The sequence below is a fragment of the Oncorhynchus clarkii genome, chromosome 32, assembly GCF_045791955.1.
Source record: "Oncorhynchus clarkii lewisi isolate Uvic-CL-2024 chromosome 32, UVic_Ocla_1.0, whole genome shotgun sequence".
Lineage (NCBI taxonomy): Eukaryota > Metazoa > Chordata > Actinopteri > Salmoniformes > Salmonidae > Oncorhynchus > Oncorhynchus clarkii.
This window is the reverse complement of record NC_092178.1, coordinates 24,086,877-24,112,261: the sequence shown is the minus strand read 5'-3', so window position 1 is coordinate 24,112,261 and position 25,385 is coordinate 24,086,877. Positions and strand designations below refer to the sequence as shown.

General features: G+C 41.9%; 1 protein-coding gene across 2 annotated transcripts; it reads right to left on the bottom strand.

Moving 5' to 3' along the window:
• Positions 1-1,694: 1,694 nt before the first annotated feature.
• LOC139392433 (serine/threonine-protein kinase pdik1l-like) lies at positions 1,695-24,083 on the bottom strand. Of its 2 annotated transcripts, none has more exons than XM_071140412.1 (3): positions 23,919-24,083; positions 22,657-22,948; positions 1,695-6,199 (listed from the first exon to the last, which is right to left on the bottom strand). In XM_071140412.1, the coding sequence occupies exons 2-3, from the start codon at positions 22,939-22,941 to the stop codon at positions 5,459-5,461; spliced, it is 1,026 nt and encodes a 341-aa protein (XP_070996513.1). In that variant the 5' UTR covers positions 22,942-22,948; positions 23,919-24,083; the 3' UTR covers positions 1,695-5,458. The 2 variants fall into 2 exon arrangements, with proteins under 2 accessions (XP_070996513.1, XP_070996514.1); XM_071140413.1 differs by having other exon boundaries at positions 22,657-22,944; positions 23,919-24,047.
• Between the last annotated feature and the right edge of the window lie 1,302 nt (positions 24,084-25,385).

Sequence of the window (25,385 nt, the reverse complement as noted above, 5' to 3'; positions counted from 1 at the left end):
GTTCAGGTCCCCCTATAGTCAATCAGGCATTAGAAGCTAGGGTCTAGGCCTCTCAAACAACTCTGGACCTAGAAGCCAGTTCCACTGCATGTTTTAATTGTTCCCCTCTAATCAGGGACTGATTTAGACCTGGGACACCAGTTGTGTGCAATTAATTATCAGGTAGAAAAGGAAAAGCAGCAGGCTTCGGACCACGTGGGGTAAGAGTTGAGTACCCTTGGTCTAAGCGTTGTTTCTGCTGCTGGGCTAAAGAACAGACCTGGCTCTGATTGGTACTCAGCCCGTACGTTGATGCGTCTGTCCCCAGCATTATCACCACTACACAGGTTCCTGTTGTGCTGCATGTGGGCCTGCACTACCTCCAGCATGTGAGGTGACCTAATTCAGGTCCTCAAGGCAACAGCGGTTGAAAGCCAACAATGACCTTGGGCCCTGGCAGGAGATACATAAAGGGGGACAAAATGTGCCATAATCATGCATACAAATACTAGACTTGAAGTACTGAATGGAATACATTTATCTGAATGATGCACAGACTTCGAGACTTTGACAAGTCCCTGGGGGAACAGTATATTATGCCCTATTTTTCAATGACCTAGTTTTCATTTGAGCCATTTGTGGACGAAGACCCATAACTACTTACCGCAGTGTACACCCATAGCTTTACGTCCAACAGTGGTCCAGTCATGTCGTCCAGAGTACAGGATATCAGTTAATTTCATTAAGAAATCAAATACAGACCAGTGTGCAATCAATGCAACACTGCCACAACGGTTTGTGTGTGACCAGGTATTTCATGGTGAAAGAGGTGGATAAACATGATATAAGACCTACTGAGAAAGGGCTCTAGCTTTCTCTACGAACAGGGACCCTCACTCACCTGGTGGAACAGAAACACTCACCTGGTTGACCTCGATGTCTCCAACACTGAAGACTTCCCTGGCAACTGTGGCAGACAGCTGGGACTCTACATCGTCTGGAGGGCTGACCTCTGTCACAGCAGGTCATCGGAAAAGCATCACAATTTGGTACACTAAAGCTCATCTACTTTCTAAAGATAGGAATGCTAGCTCAATGCATTCCAAGACAACATTGTGTCTTTGTGCAGTTATGGGTTATGTGATGGCATCAGGGTTCAAATAAACACCTTGGTTTTCGGTCCTGACTGGGAGGTGGTGAATCCACCTGGGGACTGCTGGTACCTGTATTCACTTCCCAAATCAGAGCCACTGTTGTATCCTTTGGGAAAACACATTGAACTACACAACACATCTACTGAAAGTAAGCAGGAACAAATGAGTGACTAAAACTTTAAAACGGCTAGTTAAATTCATTTGTGATACCGCTGAGCTGCATTGCAGGTCCCTTAACTCACCTTGAACCCATATGTCGTTGGAAGAGGGATTTTAGATTTGATAACGAGAACTACCCCATGAGATTGAAAGTAGGTGTTAGTTACTCTGTTGACAGATTAACATTTTGCTAGTGAGCTGAAATTTGGCATTCAATTATCCAATTAACCAGAAGCTGAAGAGAATCAACTATATACCCTTTGTTGCTTGGAAAGGTTATCTACCACTATTAGCAGCTAAATTAATGGAAAACTTGCAGGCGAGTTGATTCTCACTAAAATATTCACTATGTAATCTAACCGGACTTTTTTTTACATGCAAGAGGACTTTGCTAATACAATCGTTGGTTTTATTTATAATTCAACAATGAATGACACTTATTACAGCATGTATTGATCCATTTCATTTAATCTCTTCAAAAATATCTTACATTGAAATACAAAGGAAATACTGTTCATAGAAAAGTTTGAGCCCCTCCCCCCACACACCTGGTTGTAATGTACACTGGTGCTTGGTTATTTTCAACTGATGAGGTTTCTCTTTGTAATGGGTCCTGTTCTGAATAGGGCACTTATGATGCATGTCCCAAATCCACCCTTTTCCATAATATATATAGTACTGTTAGACCAGGGCCTGTGGTCAAAAGTAGTGCACTTAAGCAATAGGGTGCCATTTGGGACGTGAATTTCACCAAAGATGACACATCTGAGTCTGGTAAAATTATATTTCAGGCAACAAGCTCTTTCCCCATATCAAGCTCATCAGAAGCAGCAAAGACGTTTGAGTTGTTGACCCCGGTTGTGTGTACCCAATCTTGTTACACAAACCAACTTTCAGCCAATGAAGACAATTACCACCACACCAATACAGTATCCAACTGTAATTATAAACACACTTCTGTATCAATGACAGAAGATAACAGAAGCTGAAGTAACTGTTGAAAAAAAAAAGAAAACCCATCACAGCAAATATACAACTCACTGTCAAGGCCCTTGAAAACAAAACGTAGTAATCCAGTCACGTCCATGAGCCTCCTCCTTTAACCTCTGTAGTAGCTCATATACAGTATATAGTCAGAGTGCACAAAACATTAGGAGCTCCTGCGCTTACAGACCGACCAGGTGAAAGCTATGATCACTTCTTGATGTCACTTGTTAAATCCACTTCAAAACCAGTGTAGCTGAAGGGGAGACTGGTTAAAGAAGGATTTTTAAGCCACGAGACAATTGAGACATGGATTGTGTGACATTCAGAGAGTGAACGGGCAAGACAAAAGATTTAAGTGCCTTTGTACGGGGTATGGTAGTGGGTGCCCCAGTTGGAGAATGTCAAGAACTGCAACACTGCTGGGTTTTTCACAGCTCAACAGTTTCCCATGTATCAAAAATGGTCCACCAGCCAAAGGACATCCAGCCTACTTGACACAACTGTGGGAAGCATGAGTCAAAAAAGACCAGCATCCCTGTGGAATGCTTGACACCTTGTAGAGTCCATGCCACAATGAACTGAGGCTGTTGTGAGGGCAAAAGATGGTGCAACTCAATATTAGGAAGGTGTTCCTAATGTTTTATACACAGTGTATTTTGCGTTCTGATGGGGTACAACAGTTTAAACTCACGAGGCATCAATTTATATTCTTCATGAATCAATGGGTACTTCTAAATGAATGATAAGTCCAAAAATGGATGTAGCAACTACTGATTGCCCCTTTAATAAAAAATCAATCTAAAAGCACAATTCGTGCTAACATTATGGGTGTAAAATAGTTGAGATAAGAACCCCAGTCAAAATTCTCAAAAATGTGCCTGGCCAACACAAAATCAAATAATATAGTGCTATACGTGCTAGTGTGTGGAGATATTCAAATAAAGCTTAAAGTATGTTAACATCATGAAAGACAAGTATTTTGGCAATGGAAGACATTTTAAAAAGGTAGTAATGCAGGCGACAGCCAGGTCGTACGAAACACATTTTACAAGTTCTGCCACTGTTTAAGAATGACACTCAAACTACATTTTCAGATGAACATTTGATGGTATTGATACGCTCCCACAACTGTTAGAAGCGCAGAAAGTTTGGACTTGCAAGGCGATAAGCCGGGATCCCGAGATGAGCCTTCCTGTACGTCTTTCAACTATACCAAAAGCCTAAATAGGCTTAGTATGGGTCTGTCGGAAGGAAGCATGGCGAAAGGGATTACCGGTACGAGCCAGGGTAAACTGAGGTGTGTGTGAGAGATTAAAAACGGGGGCAACTACAGTCAGTAGTTGCCCCTAATGTTTTATTTATTTATATACATACATATATATATATAAATAAATAAAAGAGAAGGTTAAACAAATGGTATTGTGTCAAACTATTGTGCCTCTGGGCTCAGGGAGGTGTGTGTGCTGTGCTGGTGTCTCCCCTCCCTCTCTCTTCCTCTTTGAAGGTGCGAGGCATTGCATGCATATGTAGACTGTTTGACAATACGTCCAAGGCCCCTAGTAAACACTGGTGTCGTCACACCATATCCAGCCTTCTCAAGGTGATAGATAGCAGGGTAAGTTAAGATAAAGGAAAACAAAATAAAAGTGCATTTGTTGTCAACTGATTGCCACTGAAGTAGAACCCCTAACCATACCGTTCACACAGGTTTAATTCATAACTAAACTGACCTCCAATTGTGAGAATTCAAGTCTAAATTCAAGCTCTATATTATATTAATACAAGCAGGACACTGACTCTTCAGCCAAATATATTGATGTTGTTTGGGGTAGGAACACATTCCTTTATGCATTTAGAACAAGCAGCTTGTTGTCTCTGGCCTTTAAGTTGTGTGACTTAATTTAATTTACATTCCAAACACTCCATTCCTCAAATTATTTTCATTCTGGGCCAATCATGACACTGGCTGGCTGGGAATTGCTAGGTTAGGTCTGCACTTGGCTGGGAATTGCTAGGTTAGGTCTGCACTGGGCTGGGAATTGCTAGGTTAGGTCTGCACTGGGCTGGGAATTGCTAGGTTAGGTCTGCACTGGGCTGGGAATTGCTAGGTTAGGTCTGCACTGGGCTGGGAATTGCTAGGTTAGGTCTGCACTGGGCTGGGAATTGCTAGGTTAGGTCTGCACTGGGCTGGGAATTGCTAGGTTAGGTCTGCACTGGGCTGGGAATTGCTAGGTTAGGTCTGCACTGGGCTGGGAATTGCTAGGTTAGGTCTGCACTGGGCTGGGAATTGCTAGGTTAGGTCTGCACTGGGTTGGGAATTGCTAGGTTAGGTCTGCACTGGGTTGGGAATTGCTAGGTTAGGTCTGCACTGGGCTGGGAATTGCTAGGTTAGGTCTGCACTGGGCTGGGAATTGCTAGGTTAGGTCTGCACTGGCATACCAAGACTGTCAGCTCCCACTAGCCTAATTCCCATAGTTGGCTCAGGGCCAGCTCAGAATACACAGGCCTCTGATGTCATGTTGCTCCCTCTTCAAAAACAGCTGTTTGTCTACAAATCCCAACAAACAGTATATCTTCGTTTTTACCTGAGCAGTGGGAAGTGTGCATGTTTGTTGAAAGGGAAGAGCAGGGTGTGGTCACAGAATTCTGGTTAAACCAGCCGTGCACAGTTTACGATCACTGAGGTGTGGACCTGTGTGTATAATTGCATCCATATCATAACAGGATAGTCTCCCTGTATCATAACTTTAGTATGAATATTACCACAGAGTCTGGGGTGGCATTTGTAGGCAAACTACAGAGTCAACTTTAACAGGTTAACCTAAACCAGTAGCAGTGGGGTAGCTAGCAACGCATCTCCTTCTGCAAGACAGACAGCTGAATGTGCTTCTGGACAGCCTTGCCATGTTAACATTCAAAACACAAATTTACAGACTGGCTGTCAACCTGTTGAGCTAGGTTTACCAGTACTTCCGATCCAATATCCAACTGCAAAGCCAAAATCTTTGCAAACTTTGAATTGTTCCCAGAGAGCGCGTGAGAGAGCGAGAGCGAGCACAAATAATATTTGTGTGGCCTCCTTCACAAGAGCAAACAGTGGTGAATTAGGCCTAGATACATGTTCTTGACGTTGTGACTACAAGTCCCATGGTCCTCTCCCCTCCTATCCACCCCCATTATCACGTGTCCCAGTCGAGCTCTCTGCAGGCGATCCTGACCAGTCGGAGCTCCAGTTCAAAGGCGTCAGGCCTCTCCTGAGGGTTGAACGACAGCATCTCCCTGATAAGCTGTTTCATGCCGGCATTCATGCTCTTCATCCTGGCAGGGATCAACAGCTCCATCTTGGGGTTCTCCAGGAGCGCCTCCCCGAGGGGCACGATCTCCTCCCCCTGCTGCACGTAGCTTCCCAGGAGCTCTTTCTGGGTCTCCACATCCACGAACGTGATGCGCTCCACCATGGCCCAGATGATGATGCCCAGGGCAAAGATGTCTGCTTTAGCCGTGTAGTGGCCCTCCCACACCTCTGGAGCCATGTAGAAGTCTGTGCCGCACGCCATGGAAAGGAAACACTTGTTGACAGATGCTGGTTCCTCAGGGTTAAGGCCCGACGTGGAGCAGACCTTGGATAGGCCGAAGTCGGCAACCTTCAGGGTAGGCTCGGGGGTTCCAGCCAAGGTCCTTCCCTGGGAGATGAGGATGTTGTCAGGCTTCAGGTCCCGGTGGATGATCTGGTTTCGGTGAAGGAAGGCCAAGGCACTTCCTAACTGCAGCATGAAGCTGGTGTTGGTCTTGCGGCTGGGTTTACGGGACAACAGGTAAGCATTCATGTCTCCTCCGTCACAGAAGTCCATGACAAACCACAGGTAGTAGGCACAGCAGGGGTCAAAGGTAATCTCTCCCTTCAGAGATGTCTCCACCAGCTGGTGATAAAGAAACAGAAAGAACATTAGTCTTAATAGTACATCACATACAGTGCAATTATTCAGACTAGAGGTCGAGTGATTAAATCAGCATGGCCGATTAATTAGGGCCGATTTCAAGTTTATAACAATCAGTAATCAGCCCTTTTGGACGCAAATTATGGCCGATTACAATGCAATCCACGAGGAAACTGCGTGGCAGGCTGACCACCTGTTACGCGAGTGAGCCTGCCACGAAAGTGCAACGTCAAAAGGACCTTGTGACTGCAAGGAGCCACGGTAAGTTGCTAGATAGCATTAAACTTATCTTATAAAAACAATCTTCAGATAATCACTAGTTAACCTAGTAATATCATCAACCATGTGTAGTTAACCTCTAGGGTAGGTGAGACGCTAACATCCCAACGGGCCAACATCCGGTGAAACTGCAGAACGCTAACATTCTAAATATACCTTGTATATTCTTGTAAATACATGTATCTTACATCATACGTCTTATTAATCCAGCCGCTATGTCAGATTTCAAAAAGGCTTTACTGCGAAAGCAAACCATTTGATTTTCTGAGGACAGCTCCCCGCACACACAAGTATTACTAGCATTTTCCAACCAAGCATTAGCGTCACGAAAGTCAGAAATAACAATAAAATAAATTGCTTACCTTTTAAGATCTTCCTCTGGTGGCAATGCCAAGTGTCCTAACTACACAGTGAATGTTCATTTTGTTTGATAACATCCATTTTTATAGCCTAACACGAAACATTTGTAAACCGCTTGCGTCGTGATTTCCGTCTCATTCAACTTTGGACGAAACGTTCGTGGTAATTACACACACTAAACAAACGTTTATCCAGTCATGGTTGGTTTCATTGCAATCCTCTGTTTGTTACTAACACAACCATACTTGATGGTTCTTTTCCCGGGACGTATTGACCAAAACAAACCGATTTGAAGACACCAATGGTAGGACCAGTCTATCGTTGATTGGCTGTATTTTGGCCCAATGACCACTGATCATCTTGAATTCTAGCTTGGAAGATAGCCAATGAGCTGAGGTAAACGGCAATATGTAATGGTTATACGTTCGAAGACCAGCCTTTGTCGTAAAAAGGGCACAGTAGGGAGACGTCGTTGTGCCCTTTGTCACAGGAAATGCCCCATCACCTGCACAACCTGTTCAGTAAGCCTCTGCTTGACAGCAGTAAGAGACTGCTATGGGCCATGGCAGCAGCAGCACAATATTGTGTAGAGGACTGAGGGTCTTCACAATATTGTAAATAGAAAATGTGTAAATAGTTACCCTTGTTATTTGTTTGTTTAATCATTATTAAATATATATATCTATTTTTTTTGGGGGGGGGGGGGTTAGAATAGCATCTATGTATTTTGTATATAGTTATTTCTTTCAAAATGTATCACTCTACCAATTCGGCCATATTTGTGTGGGACACCTGGGTGACTACATGCTCGCTCATGTTTGCAGTTCTGTCTAAAACTTTGCTCAGCTATTGTTGCCATCTTATGTTCTTCATTCAAATCATCCCCAGCATCCTATCTGTGTGTTCGGCTGATCTTGTTCATTTGAAAGATTATGCAGCAACAATAAAAAACAGAAAACGTATGTTTATTTCCTTGTATTTTCTTCTACCAGATCTATTGTGTTATATTCTCCTACATTCAATTCACATTTCCACAAAGAAAATGCATATCCTTGCTTCTGGGCCTGAGCTACAGGCAGTTAGATTAGGGTGTGTTTTCAGGTGGAAATTGAGAAGGGGGGGGGGTAACCCCAAAGAAATTAACTAGCTTGTCCTGCGTTGCATATAATCAATGCGGTGCCTGTTAATTTATCATCGAATCACAGCCTACTTCAACATCGCCAAATGGGTGATGATTTAACTTCTTGGTGACAGGGGGAAGTATTTTCACATCTGGATGAAATGCATGCCCAAATTCAACTGCCTGCTACTCATCCCCAGAATATAAGATATGCATAATATTAGTAACTCTAAAGTTTCCAAAACTGTTTGAATCATGTCTGTGAGTATAACAGAACTTATGTAGCAGGCGAAACCCTGAGGACAAACCATTCAGATTTTTTTTATTTTTAGGTCAGATATTTTGTAGTCACGTTGCGCAAGTTGGAACCGGTGTTTTTCTGGATCAAATGCGCCAAATAAATGGACATTTTGGATATATATAGACAGACTTAATCGAACAAAAGGACCATTTGTGATGTTTATGGGACATATTAGAGTGCCAACAGAAGAAGCTGGTCAAAGGTAAGGCATGATTTATATTTTTATTTCTGCGGGGTTGAAATAGGTTCTCTTTTGTTCACGGAGGTGCTATCCTCAGATAATAGCATTGTTTCCTTTTGCCGAAAAGCCTTTTTGAAATCTGACATGTTGGCTGGATTCACAACACGTGTAGCTTTAATTTGGTATCTTACATGTGTGATTTCACGAAAGTTTGATTTTTATAGTAATTTATTTGAATTTGGCGCTCTGCATTTTCTCTGGCTTTTGGCTAGCGTCCCACATATCCCAGAGAGGTTAACAAAAGAGCATTCGCGAAAAAAAGCACAATTGTTGCACAAAATGTACCTAACCATAAACATCAATGGCTTTCTTAAAATCAATACACAGAAGTAGATTTTTTTTTTTTTACCTGCATATTTAGTTTAATTTATGATAGCAGGTAATATTAACTAGGGAAACTGTCACTTCTCTTGCGTTCAGTGCAAGCAGAGTCAGGGTATATGCAACAGTTTGGGCTGCCTGGCTCGTTGAACTGTGAACTAATTTGCCATAATTATGACATAACATTGAAGGTTGTGCAATGTAACAGCAATATTTAGACTTAGGCTTGCCACCCATTCTATAAAATACAGAACGGTTCCGTATTTCACTAAAATAATAAACGTTTGGTTTCAAAGTGATAGTTTCCGGATTTTATCTTAATGACCAAAGACTTGTATTTCTGTGTTTATTATATTATAATTAAGTCTATGATTTGATAGAGCAGTCTGGTAGTAGGCAGCAGCAGGCTCGTGAGTATTCATTCAAACAGCGCTTCACTGCGTTTGCCAGCAGTATGCTTGAAGCACAGTGCTGTTTATGACTTCATGCCCATCAACTCACAAGATTAGGCTGGCAATACTAGTGCCTATAAGAACATCCAATAGTCAAAAGGTATATGAAATACAAATGGTGTAGAGAGAGATTATTCCTATAATAACTACAACCTAAAACTTAACTGGGTATATTGAACCACCAGCTTTCATATGTTTTCAAGGAACTTAAAATGTTTTTTTAAATGGCACATGTTGCACTTTAACTTTCTTCTCCAACGGTGTTTTTGCATTATTTAAACCAAATTGAAAAATGTTCATTATTTATTTGAGACTAAATTGATTTTCTTTATGTATTATTTTAAGTTCAAATAAAAAGGTTCATTCAGTATTGTTGTAATTGTCATTCAATTTAAAAAAATATATATTTTAAAAATAAGACGATTAAAATCGGTATCAGCTTTTTTGGTCCTCTAAATATCTGTATTGAAAAATCATAATACATCGACCTCTAATTCAGACCCCTTCACTTTTCCACTGTTACGTTACAGCCTTATTCTAAAATGGATTCAAAATCGTCCCCCCAATCTACGAACAGCCTATAACAACAAAGCAAAAACAGGTTTAGACATTTTTGCAGTATTATTCAGGCCCCATTACTTTTTCCACATTGTTACATTACAGCCTTATTCTAAAATTGATCGAGGTGAAAACAAAAATAATCTACACAATAACAAAGAAAAAACAGGTTTAGACATTTTTGCAAATGTATTACACACACACATATAAAAATATATATATATATTTAAAAAACGTGTGTGTGACACACACACACACACACACACACACACACACACACACACACTAGGTATTCAGACCCTTTGCTATGAGACTTACCTGTGGTAAATTCAATTGTTTGGACATGATTTGGAAAGACACACCTGTCTATATCAAAAGGTCCCACAGTTGACAGTGCATGTTAGAGCAAAAACCAAGCCATGAGGTCAAAGGAATTGTCCCTAGAGCTCCGAGACATGATTGTGTCGTGGCATAGACCTGAGAAAGGGTACCAAAACATTTCTGCAGCATTGAAGCATTGACGATCCCCAAGAACACAGAAGTTTGGAATCACCAAGACTCTTCCTAGAGCTTGGACAGGCCAAAGGTACCTGAAAATAGCTGTGCAGCGATGCTCCGCATCCAACCTGACAGAATTTGAGAGGATCTGCAGAGAAGAATGGGACAAACTCCCCAAATACAGGTGTGCCAAGGCTGTAGCGTCATACCAAAGAAGACTCGGGGCTGTAATCACTGCCAAAGGTGCTTCAACAAAGTACTGAGTAAAGGGTCTGAATACTTTTTTCTTCATCATTATGGAGTATTGTGTGTAGATTGAGGGAAATAACTATAATACATTTTTTGAATAATGCTGTAACATGACGTGGAAAAAGTCGAGGGGACTGAAAACTTTCCAACTGCAATGTACAGTGCCTTGCGAAAGTATTCGGCCCCCTTGAACTTTGCGACCTTTTGCCACATTTCAGGCTTCAAACATAAAGATATAAAACTGTATTTTTTTGTGAAGAATCAACAACAAGTGGGACACAATCATGAAGTGGAACAACATTTATTGGATATTTCAAACTTTTTTAACAAATCAAAAACTGAAAAATTGGACGTGCAAAATTATTCAGCCCCTTTACTTTCAGTGCAGCAAACTCTCTCTAGAAGTTCAGTGAGGATCTCTGAATGATCCAATGTTGACCTAAATGACTAATGAGGATAAATACAATCCACCTGTGTGTAATCAAGTCTCCGTATAAATGCACCTGCACTGTGATAGTCTCAGAGGTCCGTTAAAAGCGCAGAGAGCATCATGAAGAACAAGGAACACACCAGGCAGGTCCGAGATACTGTTGTGAAGAAGTTTAAAGCCGGATTTGGATACAAAAAGATTTCCCAAGCTTTAAACATCCCAAGGAGCACTGTGCAAGCGATAATATTGAAATGGAAGGAGTATCAGACCACTGCAAATCTACCAAGACCTGGCCGTCCCTCTAAACTTTCAGCTCATACAAGGAGAAGACTGATCAGAGATGCAGCCAAGAGGCCCATGATCACTCTGGATGAACTGCAGAGATCTACAGCTGAGCTGGGAGACTCTGTCCATAGGACAACAATCAGTCGTATATTGCACAAATCTGGCCTTTATGGAAGAGTGGCAAGAAGAAAGCCATTTCTTAAAGATATCCATAAAAAGTGTTGTTTAAAGTTTGCCACAAGCCACCTGGGAGACACACCAAACATGTGGAAGAAGGTGCTCTGGTCAGATGAAACCAAAATTGAACTTTTTGGCAACAATGCAAAACGTTATGTTTGGCGTAAAAGCAACACAGCTGAACACACCATCCCCACTGTCAAACATGGTGGTGGCAGCATCATGGTTTGGGCCTGCTTTTCTTCAGCAGGGACAGGGAAGATGGTTAAAATGGATGGAGCCAAATACAGGACCATTCTGGAAGAAAACCTGATGGAGTCTACAAAAGACCTGAGACTGGGACGGAAAATTGTCTTCCAACAAGACAATGATCCAAAACATAAAGCAAAATCTATAATGGAATGGTTCAAAAATAAACATATCCAGGTGTTAGAATGGCCAAGTCAAAGTTCAGACCTGAATCCAATCGAGAATCTGTGGAAAGAACTGAAAACTGCTGTTCACAAATGCTCTCCATCCAACCTCACTGAGCTCGAGCTGTTTTGCAAGGAGGAATGGGAAAAAATGTCAGTCTCTCGATGTGCAAAACTGATAGAGACATACCCCAAGCGACTTACAGCTGTAATCGCAGCAAAAGGTGGCGATACAAAGTATTAACTTAAGGGGGCTGAATAATTTTGCACGCCCAATTTTTCAGTTTTTGATTTGTTAAAAAAGTTTGAAATATCCAATAAATGTCGTTCCACTTCATGATTGTGTCCCACTTGTTGTTGATTCTTCACAAAAAAAATACAGTTTTATATCTTTATGTTTGAAGCCTGAAATGTGGCAAAAGGTCGCAAAGTTCAAGGGGGCCGAATACTTTCGCAAGGCACTGTATATGGAAAAATAAGTTACAACGTTGACCAAATCGATTGGTCAAAAGAACAGAACCACTCGGTCAAACAACCATTTTTGTATTTATTTTTGTCGAGGAAAGCCCTAATTATCATAATTAGGGGAGGGGGGGGGTAATGACAATTTTCAATAAACAAGCTAAATTCGCTTGTCTTTGACTTTGAATTCACAGTGTGATTGCCATCCTTTGTGAGCTGTCAAACAGAGGGGTATTTACGTGTGATGTGTTGGCTGTTTTTCTGTCTCGCGTTTTTGAAAAATGTATCATAACTCGTTGTGGGTTTCTCCTGAAGGAACTGGGTTCACCACAAGCACGCACACATCTACTTTTGACAGCTGCCAGATCCAAACCTATAGAAAATAAATCTCCCATAGAAAATGTGCTTCAGGTTTTTGACATGCACACACCAGCAGGACAACTACTTGGGTTTTAAATTACAAGCTAATGCTTGACAATCTTTATGGTACAAAACACCACATTGAGTCCCACCACCTAGGGAAACCCTGTCCGTACAAAAATAAATAAAATAAAAAAAAGGTCACAAATTGTCACATGCCATTCAGCGAGCCGAGGCATCCATAAGCTAATAGATGCAAATAATCCACCAGCATTGGCACAGACAGATAATGCGGTCCCTGGCCTCAGTGGTCCATTATCTTTGTTTTCCCAATACACACACATGATAATCCTTTCCTATTATTGTGAGTTTTCCCTCTATAAGCAGCAGCAGAACATTGGAACATTACAGAAAAGACTGTCTGAACAAAGGATTCTGGGAAAGCTGCCAAGCCCAACACACTGGAGTGTTTAACAAGCTTGTAGAGCGGTCGGACAATGTGTGTAAGTGTGTGACAATGGCCCATGTGCCAGTTGTTGCCAGTCCCTTTAAACCCTCAGTGAGCCAGGGGGGAGGAACAGGGTTGACTGGGGAGTAGTCTCTAAACCAGCGCTCAATGATGACATGAGATGCCCCCTTGAAACCAGTGGTGATGGCATCACCTGACAGACACGGGGACACAAGGACATACGAGCTAAACATCCTGGCATAACTCAACACACAACGGATAGAAATAACAGAGGACACGGTCTTCTGAACTAACTAGAGTCAAAGTATAAACTCTGTAGAGAGGCTTCCAACAGGCTGAATGTGAGGCCAAAACACTGGAAGCAACACTAGCTAACACCTTGAATTACTAGCAAAAATGTACATCAGTGTAAAGGAATGTGATCAGCCACTGACAACATGTAGAATAACCAGAAGGAAAAAAACAAAACCTAACACACCCTTTATCAACTAGCATGACTGTGCACAATGTCCAATACATTATCCTATAGCCTACGTTGGCATCTACTGTGTGTGTCCTGTTCTGGATAATGAACTTATGGTATGTTTATGCTATGTCACATTAAATCAAATGTTATGTCACATACAACAGGTGTAGTAGACCTTAGTGTGAAATGCTTACTTACAAGACCTTAACCAAGAATGCCCTCTACCAACATGTTATGTTTCATGTATTTAGGCTATCCCTGTGTTGTGTGCCACTTGGTGAAATTAGTTAATGACTTCAAAAACTTATCCACTAACGTTCTACACATCAACATAGTCAGATTCCTCCCCTCTGTCCTGACCACTTCCTCATGAACTTACTCCTCAGCTGCCAAGACGCTTCTCAGCATCTGCAAGACAGAGCCTTGAGGTTGAATGTTAATTTCCGACCTGCCAGCGCCAGCACAGATCCGGATCTGGTCTTTCAACAGTTACGCTCACGATGTGGTTCCTCTGGTCTGAACATGTACTCTTCCATGTGATTGAGCCTATAATAGGTTTGAACTAGAGCCTTAGTACTAGGGCCTAACCTTGAATCATAAGCATCTGATAACATTAAATATTTCAACTTGATGTACTCAAGTTAAGATGCATGAAAAATATAAAAGTTTGATTTTCAAAAACTAGGTTCACCTTCACCGAAACCCACTAGTACCGCCCACATGGCGCTTATTTAAAAAGACATCCTAGATAACTCCCCTATCGGAAACCTTTCATATGAGCAACGCCGTCACCCTACACATGGACAAGGGGAAACCTGAACCGGATCCCCAGTGAGCTCTCACATCTCACATCTCCACCGGTTGTTTAACTTCTTTGGGATAGGGGGCAGCATTTTCACTTTTGGATGAATAGCGTGCCCAGAGTAAACTGCCTCCTACTCAGTCCCAGATGCTAATATATGCAGATTATTATTAGTATTGGATAGAAAACACTGAAGTTTCTAAAACTGTTTGAATGATGTCTAAGTATAACAGAACCCATATAGCAGGCAAAGACCTGAGAAAAAAATTCAAACAGGAAGTGGGAAATCTGAGGTTTGTGGTTTTTGATCTCAGCCCCTATCAAATACACAGTGGGATATGGGTTATTTTGCACTTCCTACGGCTTCCACTAGATGTCAACTGTCTTTAGAACGTTGTTTAAGGCTTCTACAGTGAAGGGGGGACGGATGAGAGCTGTTTGACTAAGGGGTCTGGCAGCAGCCTCGTTCTCAGTCACACGCATTTCACATGAGGTAGCTCTCGTTCCATTGCTTTTCTACAGACAATGGCATTCTCTGGTTGGAACATTATTGAACATTTATGATAAAAACATCCTAAAGATTGATTCTATACTTCGTTTGACAAGTTTCTTCGACCTGAAATATAACTTTTTGAACTTTGTCCGACTGGACCTCAACGCGCGTTTGGATTTGTATACCAAGCACCCTAACAAAAGAAGCTATTTGGACGTAAATGGACATTATCAAACAAAAAAAAAACATTTATGGAACTGCGATTCCTGGTAGTGCATTCTGATGAAGATCAAAGGTAAGTGAATATTTATAATGCCATTTCTGACTAATGTTGACTGCACAACATGGCGGATATTTATTTTGGCTGCTTTGGGCTCTGAGCGCCGTACTCAGATTATCCTTTTTCCGTGAAGTTCTTGAAATCTGACACAGCGGTTGCATTAACCTCTTTGATCTCTAGGGGCGGTATTTCATTTTTGGATAAAAAACGTTCCCGTTTTAAGCGCGATATTTTGTCACGAAAAGGATGCTCGACTATGCATATTCTTGACAGTTTTTGAAAGAAAACACTCTGAAGTTTCAGAATCTGCAAAGATATTGTCTGTAAGTGCCCCAGAACTCATTCTACAGGCGAAACCAAGATGATGCGTCAACCAGGAAATGAGCAGAATTTCTGAAACTCTGTTTTCCATTGTCTCCTTATATGGCTGTGATTGCGCAAGGAATGAGCCTACACTTTCTGTCGTTCCCCCAAGGTGTTAGCAGCATTGTGACGTATTTGTAGGCATAGTGTCTGCCTGGTGTCCGCCTGGTGTCCAAGTGTCCGCCTGGTGTCCTGCGTGGAATTCGGTGCGCAATTGCCAGCTGCTTGTACTTTTCCATTTGATTGAGGGGAGAAACCATGCTTCCAAGAACGATATATCAATGAAGAGATGTGAAAAACACCTTGAGGATTGATTCTAATCAACGTTTGCCATGTTTTCAGTCGATATTATGGAGTTAATTTGGAAAAAAGTTCGCGTTTTGAGGACTGAATTTTCGGTTTTTTTTGGTAGCCAAATGTGATGTATAAAACGGAGCTATTTCTAATACACAAAGAATCTTTTTGGAAAAACTGAGCATCTGCTATCTAACTGAGAGTATTCTCATTGAAAACATCAGAAGTTCTTCAAAGGTAAATGATTTTATTTGAAGGCTTTTATGTTTTTGTTGAAATGTTGCGTGCTGGATGCTAACGCTAATGCTAACGCTAAATGCTACGCTAGCTAGCTACTTTTACTCAAATTATTGTTTTCCTATGGTTGAGAAGCATATTTAGAAAATCTGAGATGACAGTGTTGTTTACAAAAGGCTAAGCTTGAGAGATGGCATATTTATTTCATTTCATTTGCGATTTTCATGAATAGTTAACGTTGCGTTATGGTAATGAGCTTGAGTCTGTATTCCTGATACCGGATCCGGGATGGGGAGATCAGAGAGGTTAAGGAGAAGTGCATCTAAAGTTCCATGTATAACACTTGAATTTAACAACATTTATAATGAATATTTCTGTGAATTCATGTGGCTCTCTGCACAATCACTGCATATTTTAGAACTGAACATAACATGCCATTTTGTGATATAAATATGAACTTTATCGAACAAAACATACAGGTATTGTGTAACATGAAGTCCTATGAGTGTCATCTGATGAAGATCAAAGGTTAGTAATTAATTTCTCTATTTGTGCTTTGTGACTCCTCTCTTTGGCTGGAAAAATGACTGGGTTTATCTGTGGCTTGGTGGTGACCTAACAATCGTTTGTGGAGCTTTTGTTGTAAAGCATTTTGAAATCAGACAATGTGGCTGGACTAACGAGAATTGTATCTTTAAAATGGTGCATAATACTTGTATGTTTGAGAAATTTGATTTATGAGATTTGTTGATTTGTATTTGGTGCCCTGCAATTTCATTGGCTGTTGGCAAGGGGTTCCGCTACAGGTTAAGCCACATCCCCTTTGCGCATTTCATGTATTGCTTTTACGATCGTTTTAATTGACTTACTCTGTCCCCTACAAAAAAAAAATAAGTTGACCGATAGTCTTTCAATTGGTCAAATTCTCATCTTTTGATTTTTATTACAAATGGAAAAATAGACAACCCTGTATTTGAACCAAATCAACTATATGCACTGAGCTTGTCTGATGCTTTAAGCACACTGGTTGATTAAATAAATAAGACAAATGACTCAAGAGGGAGCCAGATATCAAGATGGCCTAAACAGAAGAAGCAAATCTGTTCCCGACCTTCCTCCTCCGCTGTGCTGGACTTTGCAAATGCTGCTGTTACAATTTGCCAGTAATAGGCTACACCAGGGGTCGTCAACATTTTCTATTTGGAGTGCCAATTTATCTTAGCATTTGTACCGAGCTGTGTGCCTATAACATTTTCATCTCAAAATCAATGTCATGTGGCTAATCTAAATGGAAATTATACAAATCTAAAAGTAACTTTGATAGCCAATTATGTAAAAATGGCCTACATAAAGCCAAGAAATAAAAAAATTGCAGCCTGCAGGTAGAAAATATAATGATAAAAATATGTATCCTATAAATCACATTGCAGACAGGCAACAAACTTGAAACATTGTATGAACTATCACTCTCACTCAGCTTCTTGGTCAAATTTCCCCTACACAGCCTAGAGGTGTGTTGGGTCATCGTCCTGTTGAAAAACAAATGATACGCCAACTAAGCCGAAACCAGATGGGATGGCGTATTGCTGCAGAATACTGTGGTGCCTTGAATTCTAAATAAATCATGACCGTGTCACCAGCAAAGGACTCCCACACAATCATACCTCCTCCATGCTTCACGGTGGGAACCACACATGCAGAGATCATCAGTTCACCCATTCTGCTTCTCACAAAGGCACGCCGGTTGGAACCAAAAATCTCAAATTTGGACTCCTCAGACAAAAGGGCAGATTTCCACCAGTCTATTGCTCGTGTTTCTTGGCCCAATCAAGTCTCTTCTTTTTGGTGTCCTTTTTAGTAGTGGTTTCTTTGCAGCAATTTGATCATGAAGGCCTGATTCACACAGTCTCCTCTGAACAGTTGATGTTGAGATGTCTGTTACTTGAACTCAGTGAAGCATTTTAGGCTGCAAATGCTGTGGCTTGTAACTAATGAATTTATCCTCTGCAGTAGCGGTCTGGGTCTTCCTTTCCTGTGGTGGTACTCATGAGCGCTTGATAGTTTTTGGGACTGCACTTGAAGAAACATTGAAATTCTTGATGTTCCTTATTGACTGATCTTCATGTCTTAAAGTAGTGATGGAAAGGCCTTACCCTTTGCGGATTTGAGCTGTTCTTGCCGTAATATGGACTTGGTCTTTTACCAAATAGTCCTTTCTTCTGTATACCAACCCTACCTTGTCACAACACAACTGATCGGCCCAAACACATTAAAAGATACACTTCTTGTTAATCCAGCCGCTGTGTCAGATTTCAAAAAGGCTTTACGGCGAAAGCAAATCATACTATTATCTGAGGATAGCACCCCATCAAACAAAGACAGACAATCATAATTTAATCCGCCAGGCGCGACACGAAACTCAGAAATAAAGATATAATTCATGCCTTACATTTGAAGATGTTCTTTTGTTGGCACTCCAATATGTCCCACAAACATGATAAATGGTCCTTTTGTTTGATTAATTCTGTCGTTATATATCCAAAATGTCAATTTATTTGACATGTTTGAGCCAGAAAAACACTAATTTCAAATCGCGCAACATGACTACAAAATATCTCAAGTTATCTGTAATCTTTGTCCAAACATTTCAAACAACTTTCCTAATACAACTGTAGGTATTCTTTTACGTAAATAATCGATCAAATTTAAGACGGAATAAACTGCGTTCAATAACGGAGGAAAACATTGTGGAGCGTATGAGTTCTGTTATAGTCACAGACATTATTCAAACAGTTTTAGAAATGTCAGAGTGTTTTCTATCCAAATCTACTAAATGATATGCATATATTAGCAACTGGGACTGAGTAGCAGGCAGTTTACTCTGGGCACGCCTTTCAGCCAAACGTGAAAATGCTGCCCCCTATCCCAAACAGGTTTTAAGGATCATATCACCACCTTAACTGACACCCTAGACCCCACTACAATTTGCATACTGTCCCAATAGATCCACAGACGATGCAGTCGCCATCGCACTGCCATCTGGACAAGGGCAATAACTATGTAAGTATGCTGTTCATTGAATATAGCTCAGCATTCAACACCATATTACACTCCAAGCTCATCAAGCTGGAGACCATGGGACTGAACCCTGCCCTGTGCAACTAGGTCCTGGACAGCACCTCCACTATGCTGATCCTCAACACAGGGGCCCCACATGGGTGCTTGTTCAGCCTCCTCCTGTACTCCATGTTCACCCATGATTACGTGGCCACGCACACCTCCAACTCCATCATCAAGTTTGCAGACAACAGTGGTAGGCCTGGTATGTGAACTGATGTGAACTGATTGCCCCCCCATCTATCTTCAGAGCTCGTGCTGCTAGGCGACCTAAACTGGAACATGCTAAACTAAGCTAAGCTTGATGCCCTCAATCTCACACAAATTATCAATGAACCTACCAGGTACCACCCCAAAGCAGTAAACACGGGCACCCTCATAGATATCATCCTAACCAACTTGCCCTCTAAATACACCTCTGCTGTTTTCAACCAAGATCTCAGCGATCACTGCCTCATTGCCTGCATCCGTAATGGTCAGCGGTCAAACGACCTCCACTCATCCCTGTCAAACGCTCCCTGAAACACTTCAGCGAGCAGGCCTTTCTAATCAACCTGGCAGGGGTGTCCTGGAAGGATATTGATCTCATCCCGTCAGTAGAGGATGCCTGGTTATTATTTTTTTTTTTATCCCTTCCTCACCATCTTAAATAAGCATGCCCCATTCAAGAAATTTAGAACCAGGAACAGATACAGCCATTGGTTCTCTCCAGACCTGACTGCCCTTAACCAACACAAAAACATCCTATGTCGTTCTGCATTAGCATCGAACAGCCCAAAGTGATATGCAACTTTTCAGGGAAGCTAGAAACCAATATACACAGGCAGTTAGAAAAGCCAAGGCTAGCTTTTTCAGTCAAAAATTTGCTTCCTGCAACACAAACTCAAATGTTCTGGGACACTGTAAAGTCCATAGAGAATAAGAACACCTCCTCCCAGCTGCCCACTGCACTGAAGATAAATCCACTATAATTGAGAATTTCAATAAGCATTTTTCTACGGCTAGCCATGCTTTCCACCTGGCTACCCCTACCCCGGTCAACAGCACTGCACCCCACACAGCAACTCGCCCAAGCCTTCCCCATTTCTCCTTCTCCCAAATCCAGTCAGCTGATGTTCTGAAAGAGCGCGACAGCCTTGGTTTCTCAAATGATTGTCTCGCCTGGTTCACCAACTACTTCCCTGATAGAGGTCAGTGTGTCAAATCGGAGGGTCTGTTGTCCGGGCCTCTGGTAGTCTCTATGGGGGTGCCACAGGGTTAAATTCTCAGACCGACTCGCTTCTCTGTATACATCAATGATGTCGCTCTTGCTGCTGGTGAGTCTCTGATCCACCTCTATGCAGACGACACCATTCTGTATACTTCTGGCCCTTCTTTGGACACTGTTAACAACCCTCCAGACGAGCTTCAATGCCATACAACTCTCCTTCCGTGGCCTCCAATTGCTCTTAAATACAAGTAAAACTAAATACATGCTCTTCAACCGATCGATGCCTGCACCTGCCCAACATCACTACTCTGGACAGCTCTGACTTAGAATATGTGGACAACTACAAATACCTAGGGGTCTGGTTAGATTCTAAACTCTCCTTCCAGACTCATATTAAGCATCTCCAATCCAAAATTAAATCTAGAATTGGCTTCCTATTTCACAACAAAGCATCCTTCACTCATTCTGCCAAACATACCCTTGTAAAACTGACCCATCTTATCAATCCTCAACTTCGGCAATGTAATTTACAAAATAGCCTCCAATACCCTACTCAATAAATTGGATGCAGTCTATCACAGTGCCATCCGTTTTGTCACCAAAGCCCCATATACTACCCACCACTGCGACCTGTACGCTCTCGTTGGCTGGCCGTCGCTTCATACTCGTCGCCAAACCCACTAGCTCCAGGTTATCTACAAGACCCTGCTAGGTAAAGTCCCCTTTAGCTCGCTGGTCACTATAGCAGCACCCACCTGTAGCATGCACTCCAGCAGGTATAACTCTCTGTTCACCCCCAAAACTAATTCTTCCTTTGGCCACCTCTCCTTCCAGTTCTCTGCTGCCAATGACTGGAACGAACTACAAAAATCTCTGAAACTGGAAACACTTATCTCCCTCACTAGCTTTAAGCGTCAGAGCAGCTCACAGATCACTGCACCTGTACATAGCCCATCTATAATTTAGCCCAAACTACCACCTCTTTCCCTACTGTATTTATTTTGCTCCTTTGCACCCCATTATTTCTCTCTACTTTGCACATTCCTCCACTGCAAATCAACCATTCCAGTGTTTTACTTGCTATATTGTATTTACTTTGCCACCATGGCCTTTTTTGCCTTTACCTCCCTTGCTCACATTGTATATAGCCTTATTTTTCTACTGTATGTTTGTTTTACTCCATGTGTAACTCTGTGTTGTTGTATGTGTCGAACTGCTTTGCTTTATCTTGGCCAGGTCGCAATTGTAAATGAGAACTTGTTCTCAACTTGCCTACCTGGTTAAATAAAAGGTGAAACAAAAAAAAAAATTGAATAAAAAATGTGCAACAATGAGACAGCCTACAGAGAGGTGAGGGCCCTGGAGGAATGGTGCAAGGAAAATAACCTCAACGTCAACAAAATGAAGGAGCTGATCGTGGACTTCAGGAGATCGAGGGAGCACCTCCCCCCTATCCACATCGACAGGACAGCAGTGGAGAAGGTGGAAAGCTTCAAGTTCCTTGGCGTAGACATCACTGACAATCTGAAATGGTCCACCCACACAGACAGTGTGGTTAAGAAGGCACAATATTGCCTCTTTTGGCAAGGTCCCTAAGACCGCCACAAACTTTTACAGATGCGCAATTGAGAGCATCCTGTCGGGCTGTATCACCACCTGGTACGGCAACTGCATCGCCCAAAACCGCTGGGCTCTCCAAAGGGTGGTGCGGTCTGCCCAACGCATCACCAGGGGCACACTGCCTGCACTCCAGGACACCTACAGCACCCGATGTCACAGGAAGTCCAACAAGATCATCAAGGACATCAAACACCTGACCACGGACTGTTCACCCCGCTATCATCCAGAAGGCGAGGTCAGAACAGGTACATCAGACTGTTAAATTGCCACCACTAGTCAGCAGCCACCTAATTACTCAACCCTGCACCTTGGAAGCTGCTGCCCTATGTACATTGACATGGAATCAGTGGTCACTTTAATAATGTTTACATATGGTTTTACTAATTTCATATGTATATACTGTATGTCATTAAATATTTCTTAATTCCATTCTTTTATTTTTAGATGTGTGTATTGTTGTATACTACTGCACTGTTGGAGCTAGGAACAAACATTGCTTCACCCGCAATAACATCTGCTAAATGTGTACGTAAACAAAAAATGTGATTTGATTTATCCATGTATATAAAAAGGTTTTTTTACCTCTAGGTATAGTGGGGAGCTGGACCCATGGCTCATCCTCTGAGCCAGGTCATCTCTCTGCAGGACACACTCCTCAAGGTGGATGACATTGGGGTGCTGGCTCTGGATACTGCTCAGGGCCCAGAATTCCCTGAGGGCCAACTCTACATTCTCTGGGCTGTGGCAGCGGATCTTCTTCACGGCCATCCGGGCTCCAGTGCGTTTCACCACCGCCTCGTACACCACACCGTAGCTGCCACGCCCCACCTCCTGGATCAGCTCATACTTCGGCTGGCTGCTCACCATCCTCTTCCTCACGGTGCAGAGAAGTGGTGGGGTTAATGGGTTACCACTGATTATTGTTGAGTTAGGTGAGGTCAGCAGCACAGCAGAACAGAATGTAACACTTATACCTCTTAGCTACTGAATAATCTCCCAACCAGGTGGGTTAACTTGTCATATGTGAGTTGACAGACATCTCCTCCTTAGCACGTCAAAACCCATAGCTATAGGCCTAGGCTAGTCTTAGTGTTTTGAGGAAAACAAACTACCTAGCTAAGTGACAATGTCAAATGCATGACAACAAAAAGGTTAGTGTTTGCATTTTAGCAAGTCAAATTAGGACAGTTAGCTACCCACAAGAGAGCAAATGTGAAACCCGCAGAGGCCAAAGCTTGCTAAATGTAAACAAATTAACTGTGCCCCTCACTCTCTGACCTGTACGTGCACACTAACGCATGGCTGGCAGCTGACACATTTTGAAAGGGGAAAATGTACGTTTGTCAGCGGACTGCCCAAATATGTAAGAATATATCTAAATATAAGAAAATGGTAATACGTTTAATTAACTAAGCTCTTGAGAGGAATTAGTTAGCTAACACGGAAGTTAGTTACTGTTAGTTACCTAAAAAACTAACGTTAGCTAACTAGGACGCCAAGGGAAGAAAATGGTGGCTAAAAATACAATAGCTTATTAGCTAGAATCATAGCTATATACATGTAAATGTCGTCTATGTAGCTGTCACCACAGTGTGTGTGTGGGGGGGGGGGGGGTAGACACATTCGCAAACTACCTAGGTAGCTTGTTCAAATCGTGGACACGTTTATTGTCCTCTATGCGCCGAGACAAAATTAGCACATTCGGCTAACTAACTAGTCCCACACACCTGCGCACATCACCAAGCATCATGTCGCACAGGCAGACAAAAGAACTGGCTTCTTCTGAAGAAGAGGAAATGAAATAAAGAGCAGCTAGCTATATATCTAGCAAGCTACATATTTACCTGTTTTCGTCTTCTCTCAAGGATTCATTTGTTGTTGTCTTTCTCACTTTCTATGGCAGCCATTAGCCACCACTCAGCCAAACACGTTGTCGCGCAGATAGACAAGTTCCGTGAGCGTGCTGAGCAAATCTGAAGCTCAAGTACCCCATCAACAGCGCGCGCCCGCTTGCTTGCTTGGCTCGCTACTAAAACAACACAGACTGTGTGCTCTGTAGAAGCGAAAATGGGAAATACTGCCCCCCTTTTAAGCAACCCTCTCTAGCTGAAAGAGAAAATAACAATTGTGCCCCCGTTCATTGCATAGTTTTACATTCATGCCAATGGATTTTTGCCCTGACAACTCCCTCCCAAATTGTACAGTCACTGTGCCTCTCGCATTCATTACACCAGTAAAACGAGGAATAACATTTCTTCCTCGGTAGAGAAATAACATTTATTTTCAATACATTTTTAAATTCGGTACAAGCGCTGAGCTACGTTCTTTCGCCGAGATTGACCGGGGTGAGTCGTTTCTGAGAGGATAGTAACGACATCGCACTGACATCAAATAAATAGGTTATCTTGGAAAACGATTAAATTCAAGGTTTGTTTTTTGTATAACCATCTTAAATTAGTGCAATTATTGTTTGTAAAATTTTATTGGTTTTCCGGCAACCCCCCTGAATGCCATATTTAGTTTGCTCCAATGACACCATGTAGGTTGTACCATTATATTTTACATAACACAGACTATACGTTAATTATCTTGAATGAAAAAACGCTCTAAAAGATACATTTAGCTCAACCATTATTTTAGGTAGTAGGCAGTATCAACAAAGAACGATATGATGTATTTTATCTTGATCAACACAGTTTGCATAACATTTAACTCCCCTATCACAATAGCTGTTTGGAGCATGCTCTGGGACAGGACCATCACAGAGTTCTAAACCTAGAGGTGCAACATGGCGAGACTTCCGGTAACGGTAGTTAAACAGAGCAAACAGACCAGGCCTGTGTTTGGGGTTTGAGTAGTCAATGAGAGGAGGAAAAATTCTTCCTTAGTTGTTCATTTTCTCGAAATCTAAGGACACAACCTAGATTTGAGCCAATGTATTAAGTAGTTGAACTTGTTCTTTCTCCAACCTAGTGGAAGTGGCAAACTGATACGTTTTAATTTGTTCAAAAATAACTTTATTTCGAAGGAGTACCCATGATTTGACGGCTTGAACTTGCGCAGTTCGGCGCAGGACGACCATTAGCCGCGATGACGTGCTTCTACGCATGCGCTTAGCTAGCCAACGTCGCCATGACATCGCCTACTACAAGTGTGATCAGGGATTTCTATTGGAGAAGCCGTTTTAGACTATCTCCATGCTGTAATGTCTTTGACACCATCATGTGGGTGAAAAGAAGATGTGCACAATGTAGCAACAAAGTATTAATAAACTTATTAAAAATAAACATTGTCTTCTGAAACGTTTCTTT

What these genes read in the sequence shown, in the direction of transcription:
- LOC139392433 (XM_071140412.1), bottom strand. Translation starts at nt 22,941, where the DNA reads ATGGTGAGCAGCCAGCCGAAGTATGAGCTGATCCAGGAGGTGGGGCGT. An exon ending in GCTCCCCACTATACCTAGAG is followed by an intron (nt 6,200 to 22,656) that starts GTAAAAAAACCT and finishes CTTTATCACCAG; the next exon opens with CTGGTGGAGACATCTCTGAA.